Below are 18531 nucleotides of genomic sequence, written 5' to 3'. Positions count from 1 at the left end.
TGTCAGCACTTACTTTATTTTTCCATACCTCCAGAGCTTCACTAAAGCTTCTCTAATTCCAAGTAGTACAGAGTTTAGGCTTTTCCTTTCCTGCATGTGGGTGGGGCCTCCTTGCCCTGCACGTGGGGGTACCTTTTGCCATTCACACACTCACCATTGACGGGGACCATGCGGGGACGGCATTCATGTGATACAGTCAAATATTATGGCGGTACCCTGGCTTACAGATGAGCTATGCACTGTGTAGCTGTGTGAAATACAGAGTTCCTGTATCTTTCAGAGAAGCAAAGTCCATTCAGCAAAAGTCCAGTAATGATGGGTTCCTAGTCCAGGGAGAATCCCAGCAGGGTGACCCAGAAGGGGGCCATGTGCTCCAGTAAGTCTCACACGTTACAGCAGTCCCATGTAGAAAAGAGAGGAAACTTTTAGCCCTCCGCTTATATTTAGGTAGCTTACAGCAGGGGGCAGGATTTAGAAAGCCCAGGAAAAGAATCTAGTCAGTTAACCCCTTCCCATCCTGGGCCTGTAACTGTCTGCATAAAAACACAGAGCAATGAATACAACAGCATAAATACAGACATTGACACCCCACAAGCACTTGCTTACATGCACCCATTCCACCATACAATGCGGAATTCCAGAGTGACTGACCTAAGCACTGTCATATGGGTGTTGGAGTGCCTATGCTTTTGTAAATTTCAGGTCACTGTTTGCATAGATCAGTGGTGGTCAATATGAAAATTTTAAAGGGCCTCAAATATGGCCTTTTACTTTAACCCCCTTCCTGTACTGATAGTGGCAATGATGTTACCCCCCACAAACACACCTTCACTGGTGGTCAGTGTCAACGCTGTTAACCCCCCTTAAGGGCTCTACGTCAAAAGGGGATTGCAAAAATAGATGATTGGGTCATGGTGTTACCTCCCCCTTACCCTAATATAGCCACAAAAGGAGCTGTAAACAGGCTGGAGCAAAAATTACACCCCCTTTTACGTTTAGCAGGCAGTACTGCTGCCAAACATGACCCATTCAAGTGAATGGGGCTGTGTTGCCATCACCCTGCAACCACATGCAATACATGCGGTGGTGTGGGCTTTTCAGGATTAAAACAGGCATTGAGGAGGCCTTCTATCACATCCCAGTTGTCTGTCAACCATCCTCTGAAAGCAATCCACCTTGGATCACTTTTTAGAGGAGCAGTAAGGGCTGCTGCTAGTGCAAATAAGCCCTAAGGCTAGACTTACAGTTTGTTTTTATTATTTAGTTATTTAGTGCAAATATGATGACTCCATTTCAGAGAGACAATTACTCTGGTAGTCACCGCTGTCTTTTCGGGTCTTCAGCTGCCCTTTAAGTAGAGAACAATAGGATATACAGCAAGTAGGCTGAAGAGTACTGCACAGTGAACAAAGTGGATCACTTGCTGGGCATGGCCACCATTCACAGAATGCCTTGAATTTAATCAGTGAATGCAAGGCGCTCTCTGACTGCACAAAGTGTAGAGGCAGGGCGGTGATTCCACAGGTACAGTGACTACAACAGTGCTTGTCTGCACTCCACAGTATTCAGGAATGGAATATGCATACTTACATTGGTCTTAGTGCTGTGAACCCCCCCCCCCCCCTCGTATTAGTGTCCTTGCCAAAGCTGTTAACCTTCACCCAACATTGGTGGTCATTTGCAAGGTTTTTTTAAAGGTGTTTTTGCATCAGATCACACACTTCCATGGCACACTCTCCCTGATGACATCAGGACAGGACTGTGCTTCTACTATTGGGTAGAGATCATCCAGCCTGACAGTACTGGCTTTATTTCATTGCTGAGTGCAGGAACCCTTAAGAGTATCCCAGCACCCATCATTCTGCTGCCACTTTGCAAAGTGTCCAAAACGTGGCAGACCCTGCCCAGGACACAGGCCCCACAGAGAGTGCCAGTGGACCATGTGGTCTGTGGGCCATTTGCTGGGTCTCAGAGACATAGATGTTTTACAAAGCTCCAAGTAGGATGCCATACCTAACAATCAAAACAAGAGACAATTGTGTGTCAGTGACACACCTTTATTTTCCTAAAATTTAGGAAACAGTAACAGATTCATAGATATGCGTTAAAATTACAAGTGTTTTAGCAAAAGTTGGTCATTTAGTTATTGTGCCCAGCTGATGTAGCAGAGCTCCAGCTGACAGTAACAGTAGCATATTGAATGTGCATATGTGAATAGGTGTCCATGTGAAAGGTGAGCTTAACTGCACAAATGGGAGTGTTGTGCTCAGAAGTAAAACAAGACTGCAAAAAATGTACACAAGGATGAATAGTACTCAGTATGTACAGTGTAAACAATCGGATAATCTCAAGAGCACAGTAGGATGTACAACAAATAAGATGAAAAAATAGTACTTACCTTGCATGGGATCCTCTACTACCCTATTTAGTTGCTTGATTCCTCACAGAATTGCCATTTAGGTTTCAACTCCGCACTTTCCAGAAGCTTAAACAGGGTTAGGAAAATTCCTCTTCACTGTAAGTGATAGTGCTTGGGCTCCACAATTAGCTGCACAGGTATTGCACCTCTGTTATTAGAGATACTGGATTTCCTCTGGTCTGACAGGTGGGGAACAAATGGAAGGAAAGCATGTATCCCTACATTTTTCTTCTGTAAAGCAAACCTGTTCTTTTGCCCATAATGGGCAAAGTACAGAGTCGCATGAGGAGAATAGATAATTTTTTGCTTTTAGGTCCCATTCACACAGGACAGAGTCTGTTTGAATTTGCTTGCTCAGCGGGGATCTGTCTACTGATCCCTCAATAAGCAGAATGGGCTGGATGGCACATCCGTGTCTGCTCCGTTTATGCAAAGTGGACACGGACACAGCCCGCTCTGCTCTATGGGTGGCTCTACGGGACTGGCTGTTCTTTACACCTGAGTGCCCTCCGATCTGCCCAGACAGAGGGGAATTAATTCTCTTCCGTTTGGTTTTAGCGGATTGGATGCAGGTGGGCATAAATGGACAGAAGTCTGTTTACATCCTTTGCTCCATAGAGGAGAATGGAGGGTCCGATCAGACCACCTGAAAAAATGGACAGTTGGACATGATCGGACTGCTAGTGTGAAAAGGACCTAACTCTCAATAGTGCAACTAAAATGTTATTTCCTGCCAGATCTCAATAAAGTTTATTGAATGCTATTTTAAATGCAGGTTGCACTTTATTGATCTAGAATGGAACTCCAACTTGAGCAAAACAGAAAACAGTAATACTACTTGTGAAATTAGGATGTAAACACTGCCTTAAAATAGTCTGAAGAAACTAGGTCGATGCTCTGCATACCAAGGAAATAATTAGGCACAAAATTGTAATTCATGTATGTAAATTTCCCTATTACATATATGAGAAAAAAGGACTTTAATACCTCTTAATTCACTATACTACTAATGATGAAACTGAACACAAGTCTTTATTCTTCCTTAACTGTGCAATTCTTTCATATAGTTTTTTTATTGTATGTCTCTGCCTCTGTACTTGACGTTGTAAGGTCCTCACTTTCTTTTTAAGTTTTACTGTGTCAGGTTTGTAATAGGGGATGTCTACTGCATTATGGAACGCTGAATATGTGTGATCAGCAGGTCTAGGTGTTTCTGTTAATAGCTCTGAAGTCACAAACTCTAACTTAAAATTGTTTCTTCTACTTTTTTCTTTACAGACAAAAGGCACTGCATTTGCATGAAGTTGAGGAACTTTCATCCCAGGCTGCAAAATATAATCTTTATCCTTAAAATGGTCACTGCAGATTCTGCTTGAAACACATGGCTTCCATTTTGTAGTTCGAACTGCTAGAATCCACTTGCACAGCTGTTCTGGGTTTTTCAAGGGAAACCTGCAAACAATATGAATGTGGTTTGTTTTTGAATTTTGTTAAATTTTGAAGCGCAAAAAAAAATCCAATTTTGCAGTCTATTGGTTGTAGATTACTACTATTAATATATGTTAAAGGACACAAGCACATTTTAAAGCTGAACTCAAACAAACAGTTAAATACACAGATGATTTTCATATAAGAGAACCAGCTATCACATGGTACAGGGTGCTGTGATTGGTCCAGGTGCCATGTGATAGCTGTGGGCCAATCACAGCATCACTATAGGAACCACAGCTGTATTGCATTCATTCATAACAGCTTTGTTGACATTGTGACCATGTAATCACATAGCGGTCACATTATTCCCTGGTCAATCAAAGCGGCAGGTACTGGTAGCCGCAATCCAATGCATCCGGTGAAGACAGCAGCCATGGAAGCTTGTTCTCTATGTATTGCTTCTTTTGTGTGAAAGTCCTGGTGTTTATTCCAATTCCCCTTGCTTTGCCATTTCATACTGACTACACTAGGCATGAGTGCACATCCATCCCAGAGTAGTCAGTTTTCTGGTTGTGCTGGGAGAACAGCCTGTCTATCCTCCAATGATCAGACTTGTGCTGACATGCCCCCCTGCTTTGCAATTCACTGGGCAGATCAGTGTATTGCTGTTTCTCCACCCGTAACACTCTAAGCCCCTTAAGCAGCTGAAATGTGTACACTTTTTTTTTTTTGCTGAGAACAAAGAAAAAAGTATTTATAATTTTTTATATATATATATATATATATATATATATATATATATATATATATATATAGTAAGGGTTCACATATACTTTAAAATAATGAATACATACAAACATAGTTTTTTGTGTGACAAACAAGGCTTTTTGGCAATATTGCTTTGCCTGAACTACGAAAGATCTAACAAAGCAGAAAATTTTTTTTTTTTTTTTCTGGCCAGTTTTATAAAATTATAAATATATATATATATATATATATATATATATATATATATATATAAAAATAGGCAGTGGTACAAAGCGTAGCAAAGATATTTACAAATAAAATGTACTTTTTCTTTTAAATTTGCACATTTGTTAACATGCAACCCTAAAAAAACAGACAAACCAAATAATGAAAACAAAACAAATTTTAAATATTAACGGTGAAAAGAAACATTTTTTTTAAATATATGGTTAGAGTTTAAGCGGTACTTATTTGAGGACAGTCAGAATCCTGAAGTATCTGATCCTCCGTTCACCTAAAGACAATTTGAATCGTGGGCAGAATCACATTGTGTTGTTAAAATACCTGCAAGTTGTGACTGCATAGGGTCTTGCAGGTGTCTATCATTGCTAACTATTGGTCATCAATGGGCAAGGACATTTAACTTAAACCCTCCCTAAAACAAAATCCAGTCTGAGTGTCACTGCATTGCACTAACTTTGTTGTTTATCCTGTTTCCCAATCAGTGATATCTAGTGTGTTGAGTGAACAACTATTTAACAATGTTTCTACTTCTCTCTCTCTGTCCCTTTCTGCCTCCCCATCTAATTCTGAGGGCCTTAGCTTGGGGCAAGGCATCCAAATATACAGACCAAAAGTCTCTGGTGTGTCACATCCATCTCTTCAGGAGAATAGAGTAGTCTATTCCTCATGTCCTGAGAGGACCCAATTTCTTGGGATGTCCCCATACCTTGGTTTTCAGTCTGGTTCTCCCGAACAAATGATTCCCATCTTTGTCGGTGGATCTCTTGGTTTCTTAAATTGGACATCACCTGGATGTTGCAAGATTATAATCTGTATCAGGGGTCTACAAACTATGGTCCTCCACGTGTTGAGGAACTGCAAGTCCCATGAGGCCTTGCAAGACTCTGACAGCCACAGGCAAGACTCCCAGAGGCATGATGGGACTTGTAGTACTTCAACAGCTGGAGGGCCATAGTTTGGAGACTCCTGATCTATATGAAGGTTTGGAAATCCTTCATGTGACAAGACAGATGGCCTGGTTTCTATGCTGGACGATGTTGGGAATGCTATTCTTGGCCACACTATCTTCTATGGAGTAAAGGCATTGCAATCTGGCTTTTTTGTGTTTCCGCAATAGCCTTAATTATAGCTCTTTGCTTTGATTCAGCAATGCAACTGCACTTTTTTATGGTATCAAGGTACACAGGAGCCTGGCTGTTGAGACTAACATCCCTGGAGAGTAGTGGTTATGGAGACAGAGATGCTTTTTTTGTGGTTGTTGGACTGTGATGGGGACATCTGATGTAAGGGGGCACTGTGATGCAGACATACAAGGACTGCATAAATCCTGTCTGAGTCATAGCATAAACATGAGATTTACACTTCTGCTAGAAGAAAATTTCACTGACTGGAGCACCTTGAATTTCAATTCAATACCCAGTCTTTGTATTTGGATGCCCCTTATGCACGTTTTTGAAGCAGTAACAGCTAAAATACAGTTTGTGTAGCTAGGACCTTGTTTACACTAGTGGTTGAGCCACGGTTTAACAGCCTCCCAACTGCTTCCCCTTATGCTGCAAAGGCAGTGTCTGGCGGTGTACACATGCTGCAGAGGCAATGCTTTTTACTGCAATGCAGCAAAAATCATCCCCACTGTTGCATTCAGTGGGCAGTTCCTCCCACTGAACATGACCCATTCTACTGAATGGGAGCGTCCCGGATTTGTGTACAGTTAGAGCACCACTAGTGTAAACGAGGCCTAAGAGCTACAGCATATAGACGTAAGCAGTCCATCCTACACTACAGTACAAGCAAATTGTTTTTGTATCAATCCATATAACTTGCATGTTGACTGTTCTTCATAGCATTCTCTTTTATACCCAAACCATATCTGGGGATGTGGGCTTTTAAAAATCAGAATTTTACAGCACACTAAAATTTCTATGCAGTAATCCAACTGGTAACTGCAAGTTTAGGATCTTTTTTAGGGCTATGCCAAAATATTTAAAACTTTTCTAGTTCAAGAAAAAAGTCAAAACAACAAGTATTATGACAAGACATAGAACATAAAACTATTAAATCACACAGTTTGTATGTTAAAATTTTACTAAACCTACAACAGTAAAATTAGTCTGTATATGCAGTAAAGCATGCTTGTTAAACTCACTGTGGAATCTAAGGGGTAATCCTCTGCACTGTGTAAGAACGCGGTTTGATCCTGACTTCTCTGATCCTCCCCTTTTACTAGTGTCCCCCTATTATCTCCTGATAAGACATATCGTGTGGAGTCACTCTGCACATGCTCAAATTTGGTGTGTATTGCTAGAGAGGTTTGTATTTTTTTGGGAGAGTGCATGGAATCAGCACAGGACCAATCAGCACTGTCCACTGCATCTCTAGGAAGATGCAGGACCCCTGACCTCTGGTTCAGGGGGTCCTGCATCTTCCTGGAGCAGAATGAAAACTCCTCCTACAAGCCTTAACATGTGCTCTGCTGGACACTGATAGAAGTCACAAGACTGCTATAAATGCTGATGAGAAAAGGAATTTAACAGTTTATAATTACTAAAATAATTGCACTTCCATGTTCTGTGTACTGTGGGAGACCAGATATAGTGAATGCAGGGTCCTGGGTGTAGTAACACTTTAAGTACATGCAAATCACAATAGAAAAAGTGCTAATGGTTTTGAACATTTAAGAAAAAAAATAAAAGAAGACATAAAAGGGAGAGGAGAAATAACAGTGCATAGTGCAATAGTGATCTACATTACTCCTAATAGTAATTTCCTTATTGTCAGCATAGACAGTTGTACCCAATGCACAGGAGTAAGACTTTTGACTTTCTTTGGGAAAAATGGGATTGGAGACTTTTGCTAGCTACCAATAGACTCCCACATGCAGTAGAATAGAAGGGTCCACAGATTTTGTTCCACAACACAGCCTCCAAGTCTTTATTGTTTCTAATATATGGCTCCAATATGTCTGAATTACAGGGCATAACCAGTGTGGCTAAATGAACCCACTTATCCACATTTCTATACACAATGGTACGCTGGATCAGAATGACAATAATTTAAAATTACGATTTTTCAGTCTTAGAGCTACATGATGAAACATCACCTTACATTTTTGGTCCTCTGCAAGTTGGATATCCAATTCCCACTTGGTGAGATAGCCCAGTAAAGTTGTGCACGATAAGGACTGCAGTATTCTTCATAGAGTAGATACAATTTTTTTGTGGGGCAATGAAGTGAAAAACAGTCTGTCTAATGGATGCAGTTCTTTAATAGAATTAGAATACAGACTTAGAGAGAATAAAAGCGGTAGTAAACCACAGCAAAAAACAAAATAAAAAATTGGGCCCAGTCACTTTAAGTCACAATGTGCTAGTATGCACCACATTATGACAGACCGTCCTGATAGAGAAGCCCTCCAGTGGTGCGCGGTCACCGCTGTAGGCGCCTCCATCTTCACCTGGTCTTCTTTACAGGTTCGCAGGCTTCGGCATTATGAAAGGCTAGTCCGCGATGACATCACTCCCGCGCATGCGTGCGGGAGTCACTTTTTACGGCACAGGGCTCTAAAGGAACAGCACGGGAATGCCGTTCCTTCAGAGCACATGCACCAGTGACGTCACCGACTGCTGCCAGAGTAAATATCTCATAAACGGTGCACATTTAGCAGATATTTACCGTACCTATAGGTACGCCTTATTATAGGCTTACCTATAGGTAAACTGCAACCAAGGGAGTTTACTCCCACTTTAATTATTTTCCTGTTGATATCTCCAATAACCTAATGGATGTACCGCCCCAGTAAACAAGCAATTTCTAGGAGCTCAATTGTCCTACTAAAATCGATAATTGAGTAACTATCGTAATTGAGTAACACTTGTTACTAAATCGATAATTGAGTAACACTTGAGGACATTACATATACAGTACAAGACACAATATTGAAAACTCCTATGTTCACCTCCCCTTCGGTCAACAATGAAAAAACCTTGCAAGCACATATAAACGTTTTTATTTGTACTCCTATTTAAACCCCTTATTAAGGCTTAGTTATTCCTAATCAGCTTCCTTCTCTTCTCTCTGCTATCTTTGTTCTACTGATTTTTTTTTTTACTCTATTTTTTTTAAACTTTAAATATTTGAAGGGTTTTTTTTTGGTTCAGCTAATTTATTTGTTTCAGTGTCACATAAAAATGTGCAAAATTTTAAAAAGCTCCTGTTTTCTTTAGCAAATGACTTTGCCATGCTTTGTACCAGAAACATTGTTTTAGTGTCATTTTAAACTGGACAAATATTGAATAAAATAAACACTTCCTATTTCAAGTAAAACAACTTTTTTTTTTTTAAACTGGTAAAAACAGGAAAAAAGAAAACACCTTTTTAATTTTGTTACATAGAGATAAAGTCGTTTTTTGTAAGACTATGTTGCCAAAGAAAGCAGAGTTTATCCCAAAATAAAAAATATATGTATTATTTATCATCTCAAGTAATGTTAAAGCCAAAAAACAGGCCCTTCGTGGAAATGTAAAAATTGCTCTGATACATGAGCAGTATAAAGGGGCGAAAGGTCCAGTTGTGTTTAAGTAAATGCTACTTTGTGTCACTTTTTAATGGAATTATCAAATTTTATATATAAACAGCACAGCTATCAGAAATTTTGGGGCCCCTTACATAGCTTTAGGTCTGGGCCCCCCTGGCCTGACCACCAACATTCCCCAGGGCCCGCCCACTAGGCGTCCCACCAAATCCATCCACTGGTCATCCCTTCAGTGCACCCACTTTTATTTTAACACTCTTACAACTTAATATATGAAAATGAAAAGTGTATTCCAAGTCATCAGTGCTTTCAAGATTTAATAGTAAGGAATTGTATTTTGACCAAAAAATATAAAGTCTTTCACCATGACAAGGTAGATTCTTTTGAGCAGGACCCTACACTAAACACTAACTGCACTACCTTTTTAATGACCCTCAATATATTCTCCCCTAGTAGATCTAAGAAAAGAAAAAAAACTCTAAAACAAAATATATCCAGCAAAGAGAGAGCCCAATCCAGCAAAAAGAAATCCCCATTTATTCAGAGACATTCGAATTCAGCAAAGAGACATCCTCATATATTCAAAGAGACAACCCAATCCAACAGAGACATCCCTATACATACAGCAAAGAGACATCCCTATCCAGCAAAGAGACATCCCCATCAGAGACATTCCCATATATCCAGAAGACAGCCCCATATATTCAACAAAGAGACATCCCAATCCAGCAAAGAGCCCAATTTATTCAGCAAAGAGAAATCCCAATCCAGCAAGGAGATGGCCCATCCAGCAGAGACATCTCCATATATTCAAAGAGACATCCCAATCCAGCAAAGAGACATCCAAGTCAAGCAAAGAAACAGTCCCATATAGCAAAGCAACAGCCAAATTCAGCAAAGAGACAGCCCCATAAAGCAAAGAGATATCCTATTGCAGCAAAGACATCCTCATATGTTCAGCAAAGAGACATCCCAATCCAGCAAAGAAACTGTCACTTATAGCGCAGAGGCAGCCCAATCCAGCAGAGACATCACCATATATTCAGCAGACATCCCAATCCAGCAAAGAGACATCCCCATATAGCAAAGACAGTCCAATCCAATAAAGAAACATCCCAATCCAGCAAAGCGATGGCCCAATGCAGCAGAGACATCTCTATATATTCAGCAAGAGAAAGCCCATTCCTGGAAAGAGACAGCCACAGCACAGGCCCACATCCAGTAACATTGTCAACCAATTTACCATTGTGATGTCTAGTAACTTGTCCCCAGACCAGTCCACAGTGAGCAGTCCTGCAGGCAGCCCCCTCACGCCTGTATGCACTCAGCCCCCCTCACGCCTGTATGCACTCAGCCCCCCTACACGCACTCAGTGTCCCCAAACATCTGTCCGCACTGAGCCCCCCTCACACACACACACCTGTACACACTCAGTCCCCCCTCACACCTGTACACACTGAGTCCCCCCCTCACACCTGTACACACTCAGTCCCCCCCTCACACCTGTACACACTCCACCCCCCTTCACACCTGTAAAAACACACCCCCCCCCAAACTGTACACACTCAGTCCCCCTTCTCACCTGTACAGTCAGCCCAACTTCCCCTTCCATTCCCCCCCACAGCTCTGCTCCCCCTGTACTCAAACAGCCCCCTCCCCTCACTTGCACACACAGCCCAACTTGTGTCCCAGCTCTTGTTTCCACACAGCTGACAGGTCCCCGAGACACAGAGGAGCCAGCACAGGCAGCACATACGATGCATGCAGGTGCAGTAAGCAGCCACGGGTGGCAGTAATGAGCTTGAGCTTCACACACACACAGCAGGTGCCGACTCTAGTGTAGTGCTAATGAATGAGAGACAGTGCAGCCATGCTCGTCCAGTCCCTGGCGCTGCCTGGTGGCTGGGCCCCTGGGGATGTCCGGGCCCTTTGTGACACCTGGGCCCCCTTCCAGTGTACCAGCTGTCCGCCCTGATGACAAAAAATATGGGAGTCACAATGTTTACCTGAAAAATTGCTTCTTGCATCCTTTGACAAATCGGTTATTGCAGCCATATACTACACAGGCTGTATGTAGGCTTTTCTCCGCAGGGCCAAGTTTAACCTAAAGGTGTAAAAACATGGTTGAAGTGCATCAATATTAATCACTTGCCCTCCAGAAGATTTACCCCCCTGTCCTAACCAGGCCATTTTTTGCGATATGGCGCTGTGTTAGTTTTACTGCGCGGTCATGCAAGACTGTACCCATTGAAATTTATGTTCTTTTTTTCCCAAAAATAGAGCTTTCTTTTGGTGGTGTTTGATCATCTCTGTGGTTTTTGCTTTTTGCGTTATAAACAACAAAAAGACTGACAATTTAGAAAAAAACCCAATATTTTTTATTTTCTACTGTAAAACATATCCAATAAAAAAAGTTTTCAAAACTCAAAAAATTCTTCATAAGGTTTAGGCCAAAATCTATTGTGCTACATATTTTTGGTAAAAAAAAATCCCAATAAGTGTATTTTAAATTAGTTTGCACAAAAGTTAGCGTCTACAAACTATGAGATATACACTGGAATTTTTTTTATACTAGTAATGGCGGCGATCAATGATCAAGGACTTCAATATTGCGGAGGACATTTTTACACTGACACTTTCTGGGACCCAGTGACACTTTTACAGTTATCAGTGATACAGTAATCAGTTCTTAGTTAGACTTACCGGAGACGGAATTTCTAAGAGCCTTTTAGGACAGCAGCTGGAGAAAGTGCAACTCCACTCATAATCACAGGAAATACTGCAGCGTTTAAAAGTCTGCCTCTTCTACCATGCCCTCAGTTATAGCTGAGTAATCCCTGACATGAAAACAGAAACAGAAACAAACACCATGGCAACAACAGAATTACATATATATTAGTCACAATGGGGGCTTAGATGCTGCTGTCCTGAAAAAATCTTAGAAATACTGTCACCAGTAAGTCTAAGGTTTTCCCCCATCGCCTTTCAGGACAGCACCTGGAGATGATAACCAAGTAACTTACCCCTAGGGCTTGCAGGACCTTCCTGTCGAAAGACTGGTCAGCCGCCACCAACAGGTCCACTCTAAAATGGCGTATAAATATGGAAAAGCTAGACCAAGTAGCTGCCTTTCAAATCTGTTCCAGAGATGCACCAGCTCTTTCAGCCCAGGAGGCCGCCACTAATCTTGTAGAGTGTGCTGCAACACCTTCCAGAAGGTCTTTGTCTAAAGCCCTATAGGCTTCTTTGATGGCTTGTCTGAGCCACCTGCCCAGAGTACTCTTGGAGGTGCTCTCCCATTTGTGACTTCCCGAAAAGAGTATGAACAAGGAGTTTGTCTTTCTAAACTCCTTCGCCACCTCCAAAAATATCTTCTCACGTCCAGTGTATGGAACACCTCTTCCTCCAGATTGGCTGGAGCTGTACAGAAGGTAGGCAATACTATTTCCTGCGTACGATCAAAGGATAAAGAGATCTTTAGAAGAAATCCGGGATCCGTTCTAAGGACCACCTGGTCCGGAAAAATAACTAAAAAAGGTTCAGAAATCAACAGCGCCTGGATCTCGCTTATCCTTCAAGCTGACATAATGGCAATTGGGAAAATGGTTGTTAGAACTAAATTTGAAGTTGAAGCTTCCTCTAGGGGCTCAAATGGTTTCTTTGTGAGGCCCTGTAAAACTAAAGACAAATCCCATTTACAAAAAACCTTAACTGAAGCCGGCCTTGGTCATTCGTTCATGAAGAAATTCCAGTACTGACACGACCCTCTTTACCTGGAAACCCTTCTCTGAACACCAGGAATTATACCGCTTCCACACTTTCAGATATATCGCTCTAGTTACTTCTTTCCAGCTTGAGAGTAAGGTGGCAATAAGCTTATCCGATAGCCCTTTCTCCTTAGTTCTTTAAGAACCATGCTGTTAGGTTAAATCGCTCCACCTCCGGATGCAGAACCGGCCCCTTAACAAACAAATCTTTCCTGATCGGAAGCTTCCAGGGGTGGTCTGGTGGATAGGTTCAGAAGAGTTGAGAACCAAGGCCTCTTCAGCCAGTAGGTGGCCATCAGAATTAGATTTGTTGTTTCCTGCTCGAACTTTCGAAGCACCAGAGAAATGAGCTCAAATGGAGGGAACGCGTAGGACAAAGTTTAATTCCAGGGATCATCTAACGCGTCCAGGCCCACTGCCCAGTCCTCCCTGTGAAGGAAAAAGAACACTGGTGACTTTGTATTTAGGTGGCTTGCAAACAGGTCAACCTGAGGAACACCCCAAGCTTCCGTGATTAGCTGGAAGAATTCTTGATTCAAGCCCCACTCGAACTCTACTACCTTTCTTCTGCTCAGAAAATCCACCAGCCGATTCTGCGAGCCCTGTAAGTGAACGGCCGAGAAGGAGGCCTAAGTCCTTTCCACCCAAGACAAGATCTCTAGTGCCAACTCCAGCAGTCCCCTGTTCCTTGAGCCCCCATCTTGAAATGTAAGCCACAGCTCTTATATTGTCCGAGAGGACCTGTATGTGTTTCCCCCTTACTGATTGCTGAAAAGAAAGACCCAGTTGGATGGCCTTCAACTCTCTCCAGTTTGAGGACTTTCTGGTCTCTGCTTTGGACCAGGAGCCTTGTGCCGTCTAATCTCCTAAGTGGGCTCCCCAAACTCACGTATTTGCGTCTGTCGTTAGGTGTTTGGCCCGCGGAAAGGACCATGAAGGAAAGGAGTATGCCCTTTTATCCATTGCATTCTTCAGGATGCCCATATCCTCAAAAGCCAAATCAGTGTCCCTGGAAACCTGCGAGAAAACCGCATCCAATTTTGGTTTCTTGTTCCATACCAGCGACTCGTCTTCCTCAAAGGGAAACCTCCTCCTTAGGGATTTGGAAAAGAAAGGGCCCCTTTCTGGATTCTTCCATTCCTTCCTTATCGAATTTGATAATACTTGATGGCAGGGGCATATTTATCACAAGGCAAACAAGGCATTTGCCTAGGGCGGCATTTTTCAGGGGGGCAGCACCGTCCCCTGAAAGAAGGGATGGAAGAAGGGACACACGCAGTATGGGGACCAGGTGGGATCTGAGAGAGACTGCGGGCTACTTGATGGTGTATGCAGAGCCTGACACTTGTTCCCGGGGATATTCAGAGCTGTGAATGTCAGCTTTCTCACCTGGGGAGGGGGGAGTTGCCAGTGTATGGGGGGCGGTAATAGTGGAAGGCTCTCTCGGGTGCGTGTGTGGTGTTGTGGGGGAGGGGTGTCGGTCTATGTCAGAGTCTCTCTGTGGGGGGGCAATTTTTGTGTTGCCTAGGGCAGCATGAAACCTAAATACACCACTGCTTGATGGACCAGATAGACTCTGTCCCATGCCTCGGTACATTTTGTCGTGAACTGACAGCTGTACTTTTTCTTCCTGAATTTCAAGCGTTGTGTATATTGCTTTCAACAAATCTTCCACCTCCTCTTCGCTTATATTTGCACAGTCTTGCAACCTGCTCCTCACCCTTCTCTTCATCCGAATCTCTGGAGGGAGAGAAGGATGCTTTCTCTCTCTTCTTCTGAATTGCTGATTCCCACTTGGCCTGAGGGGGACGACAGAGGACTGAACAAGGTGCTCTATTGTGAGCCCAGCTGCAGCATCAACAGTTTATCCAACAAAGACCGAACCAATCCCAGAGCCTCTAACAACTCCTTTTTCCCCCAGAGCAAACATGTCTCTGCATTGCTGTGAAGATTCCTCTTTCACCAAGTGCACCACACAGGCTCTACATAGCGGTTTTGACCACTAATCTCTCTGGGGATTCTTACAAAATGGACACTTTCTTTTAAACAGCGTGACCCCCTTCACCTTGTCAGTGGCTTTGGCCTGCAAATATAGAAAGGAAATAGAAAAAAAAAGGAACAAGCAGGACCCTGCCCCCCCCCCCCCCTTCTTATCACAAGACCAGCCATAAAGCCGTAAGTGTGAGAAAGGAGAGAGAGAGAGAGAGAGAGAGAGAGAGAGAGAGAGAGAGAGAGAGAGGGGGGGGAGGGGGGGGAGAGAGAGGGGGGGAGAGGGGGGAGGGAGAGAGAGAGAGAGAGAGAGAGAGAGGGGGGGGGAGAGAGAGAGAGACTCAGCCCTCCGTACCGCCGAGTTATCCCACCAAGTTATGGAGCAAAGCAGAGTCACCTCTGTGGTCTTTCTAAGGAAGCCTGCTGCTTTGGCAAACAGATAAGACACACAAATACACAACCATACTAAAAACTCCAAAAAGCCCTACAGTAAGGATTGAAGGTAACACTGTACTCTCCTTACCTGGGCTAGGCTGGTGCATGATGCACCTGGTTCTGCAGCCGCCGGGCCCTCTTCCATCCTGCAGAATGTGCAGCTTTGTTGGGACCTGTGGTCCTTTTTGAAGTACCTGCTGGTCTCCTGAAAGCTGGCGACCTAGAACCGGCAACACCTGCCGACCCACCACTTCCCCTTGTGTTCTAGCGACCGGAACCACTGCCGCCATTCCCCAGGACCTGTTACAGACTGCAGGAAGCCAACTCATGGCTTTCCATGGAACGAACACTGGGAGACCCGCTCCCATAAAAGCACTACCGACCCGGGCAGGGACAGTAGGTGTTGGAACCCCCCCTCAGCCACCGGAGGCAGGAGTTGGGCTGGTCTACACACCAAACACATAGTAATATCACACCAAGGCAGAGGAAACACCATAACGGAGGGCATGATGGAAGAGGCAGACTTTTAAACACTGCAGTATTTCCTGTGATTATGGGTGGAGCTACACTCTCTCCAGGTGCTGTCCTGAAAGGCGATGAGGGACATACACACTGAGTACTGTGCTAATTACACTTGTTGGGAAGGGTTTAACATCTAGGGCAATCAAAGGGTTAAGAGTGTGCCTAGCTATGTGCTTGGTGTACACTAGGTGGTGCTGGAACAAGAGGAAGTGATGGATCACGTTCCCAGCTTTGCAGGGACCCATGTAAACATAGGTACAGCTCTGTTCCTCCTCCCTGCCCGACGATCTACGGGTGCTGGTGAATATGCATTCACCGGGACTCGCAGATCGGCTTCTGCTGTGACAGTTCAGAGCAGAAGTGATCTGCCGGTGGCACGTGCGCCGCCATGAGGTGGAAGTGCAAAATCATGTATATATATACACATGATTTTGCACAGGAGAGCCACCCTGTAGCAGTAAAACTGCTAAAAAATTGGTTAAATAACATGTTTATTAAGTAAACAAAGATTTGTTGTTGTAGTGAGAAGTTGTTCACAGAGTGTGACACACCAAACACACTTTTCTACTAAGAGTTGTTCAATGTCATTGCACTTCTAACTCTATGCAAAACATTTCAAAAGCTTCTGTATCATAAACCTGGGCCCTAAGCATCAATTACAAACCTTTGTCTAGTACAGCGGTCTCCAAAATTTCTAAACAAAGGGCCAGTTTACTGTCCCTCAGACTTTAGGGGGGACCGGATTGTGGGCAGTGGGAACTGAAAATGCCTTACACTTGGTGGTCAGTGGGAGTAAAAACATTACAAAGCAACCCTGTGGTTAGGTGGAGGAGGTATAGTTCCCAATCATTGGTATTAGGGAGAGGAATAGTACCTCTATCATTGGTGCAGTGGGGTGGGGGGGAATAGTGCCCTGTTGTTGGTGTCAGTCGGATGCATAGTGACCCAGGAATGGTACCCCATCTTTGGTGTCAGAGGAAGAATTTATGCTCACTCATCATTGGTGTCAGTGGGAGGAAAAATACTCTGTTATTGATGTCATAGGGAGGAATAGTTTCCCAAGGGCTGGATCAAGGCAAGCAAAGGGCTACATCTGGCCCCTGAGCCACAGTTTGGAGACCATTGGTCTAGTATGTGACATGGTAGAAAGTGAGTTGTAGGCAATGTTGCAATTTGTACCCAGTGTTGATGGTAAAGCTGCAAAGGAGGAGCTAGGGAGCATATAAGGAGCACAGTGTCTAAATAGTTAGCACTTCCGGATAACAGTACTAGGGTCATTGGTTTGAATACCAACCACGGCACTAACTGCACAGAGTTTGCATGTTCTCCCTGTGCCTGTGTAGGTTCCCTCTGGGTACCCTACTTTCCTCCCACACTCTAAAGACATGCTGGTAGGTTAACTGACTCCTATCTAAATATATGTATCAATGTGAGTTAGGGACCTTAGATTGTATGCTTGAGGGCAGGGACTGTTGTGAATGTACAATATATGTGTACTACATAAATTATTTGGCACTATATACGTACCCATATTAAATAAATAAATTTGCTTAAATAAATAAATTGCTGAGTGGAGAGTTCCTGACAAAACTGTTGCAATGCCTGGGTGATGATGTCACCTATAGGCTTACTATAGGGCATTCATTGTCAACCTTCCCTCCTACTCTGAAGTCAGCACTGGGAGCTGATCATGTGACCAAACAGGAGCGCCCAGGGAATAGGTAAGTATACACATTATACGTCTACAGGTTAGTTGGAATAGGACTTAGAATGTGGGTGGGAGTGGGTTTAGAACTAGAGGACTTAGACCAAGCTTCCATTTTAGGTGCATAAATACTACAGCTTCCTGCAGTACCTGCTGCATCTGTCCTGAAGACAACTCATTCTTTCAGATCCCTAGTAGCTCCTTAGCACTTGATTCTATGGTAATTTCTACCACTGAACTGTCACTTGACTTCTCAGTTTGTACATTCCCCTCTTCTCGGTCCTCAGTGTGTTAATAAAAGTAAATATAGAACATTGGCACATACTGTAAACAAGTAAATAATTCAATATTAAAGAGGAACTTCACCATAAGGCCTTTTTTTTTTTACTTTCCTAGAAGCCAGCAGCATTTTTGCAGGAAAAAAACGTCTGATGCGTGTAAAAGTGTCTAACGCTTTTCCAAGTGTTTAGATGCATTTACAGGTGTCAAGCGCTTGGGTGTTAATTCATTTCATTGGCCAGAATAACTAATTTATGCTGGCTATTACAATAAATTAACACTCAAGTGATAAACGCTCCTAGCGTTTAGGTGCGTTTAAGTGCATCAAGCATTTTATTTAGTTAAAATGCTCCAGGGCACCCTGGCAGTGGATTTTTTTTTTTGCCACTAAACTCTCCTGCAACAAAACGTTGTAAAAAGGCTATGTGTGCATGGACACATAGGATAACATGCAGAGGAGTTT

The 18531-nt window shown here is 43.2% G+C and overlaps 1 protein-coding gene across 3 annotated transcripts in view; it reads right to left on the bottom strand.

The window, feature by feature from the left end:
* Positions 1–2036: 2036 nt before the first annotated feature.
* LOC149468534 (uncharacterized) overlaps positions 2037–18531 on the bottom strand; it is a 42244-nt gene continuing 25749 nt past the window's right edge. For all 3 annotated transcript variants that reach the window (XM_089670071.1, XM_089670072.1, XM_089670073.1), the window contains 2 exons: positions 11378–11475; positions 2037–3871 (listed from right to left, as the gene is read on the bottom strand). In XM_089670071.1, coding sequence (XP_089526197.1) covers positions 3418–3871; positions 11378–11475 — 552 coding nt within the window. In that variant the 3' untranslated portion in view covers positions 2037–3417. The remainder of the gene's footprint in view (positions 3872–11377; positions 11476–18531) is intronic.

This window comes from Staurois parvus, unplaced genomic scaffold, assembly GCF_062004578.1.
Source record: "Staurois parvus isolate SC_StPar_1 unplaced genomic scaffold, SC_StPar_1.0 ptg000086l, whole genome shotgun sequence".
Lineage (NCBI taxonomy): Eukaryota > Metazoa > Chordata > Amphibia > Anura > Ranidae > Staurois > Staurois parvus.
The sequence above is the reverse complement of the archived record's forward strand: the minus strand, read 5'-3'. Positions and strand labels throughout refer to the sequence as shown.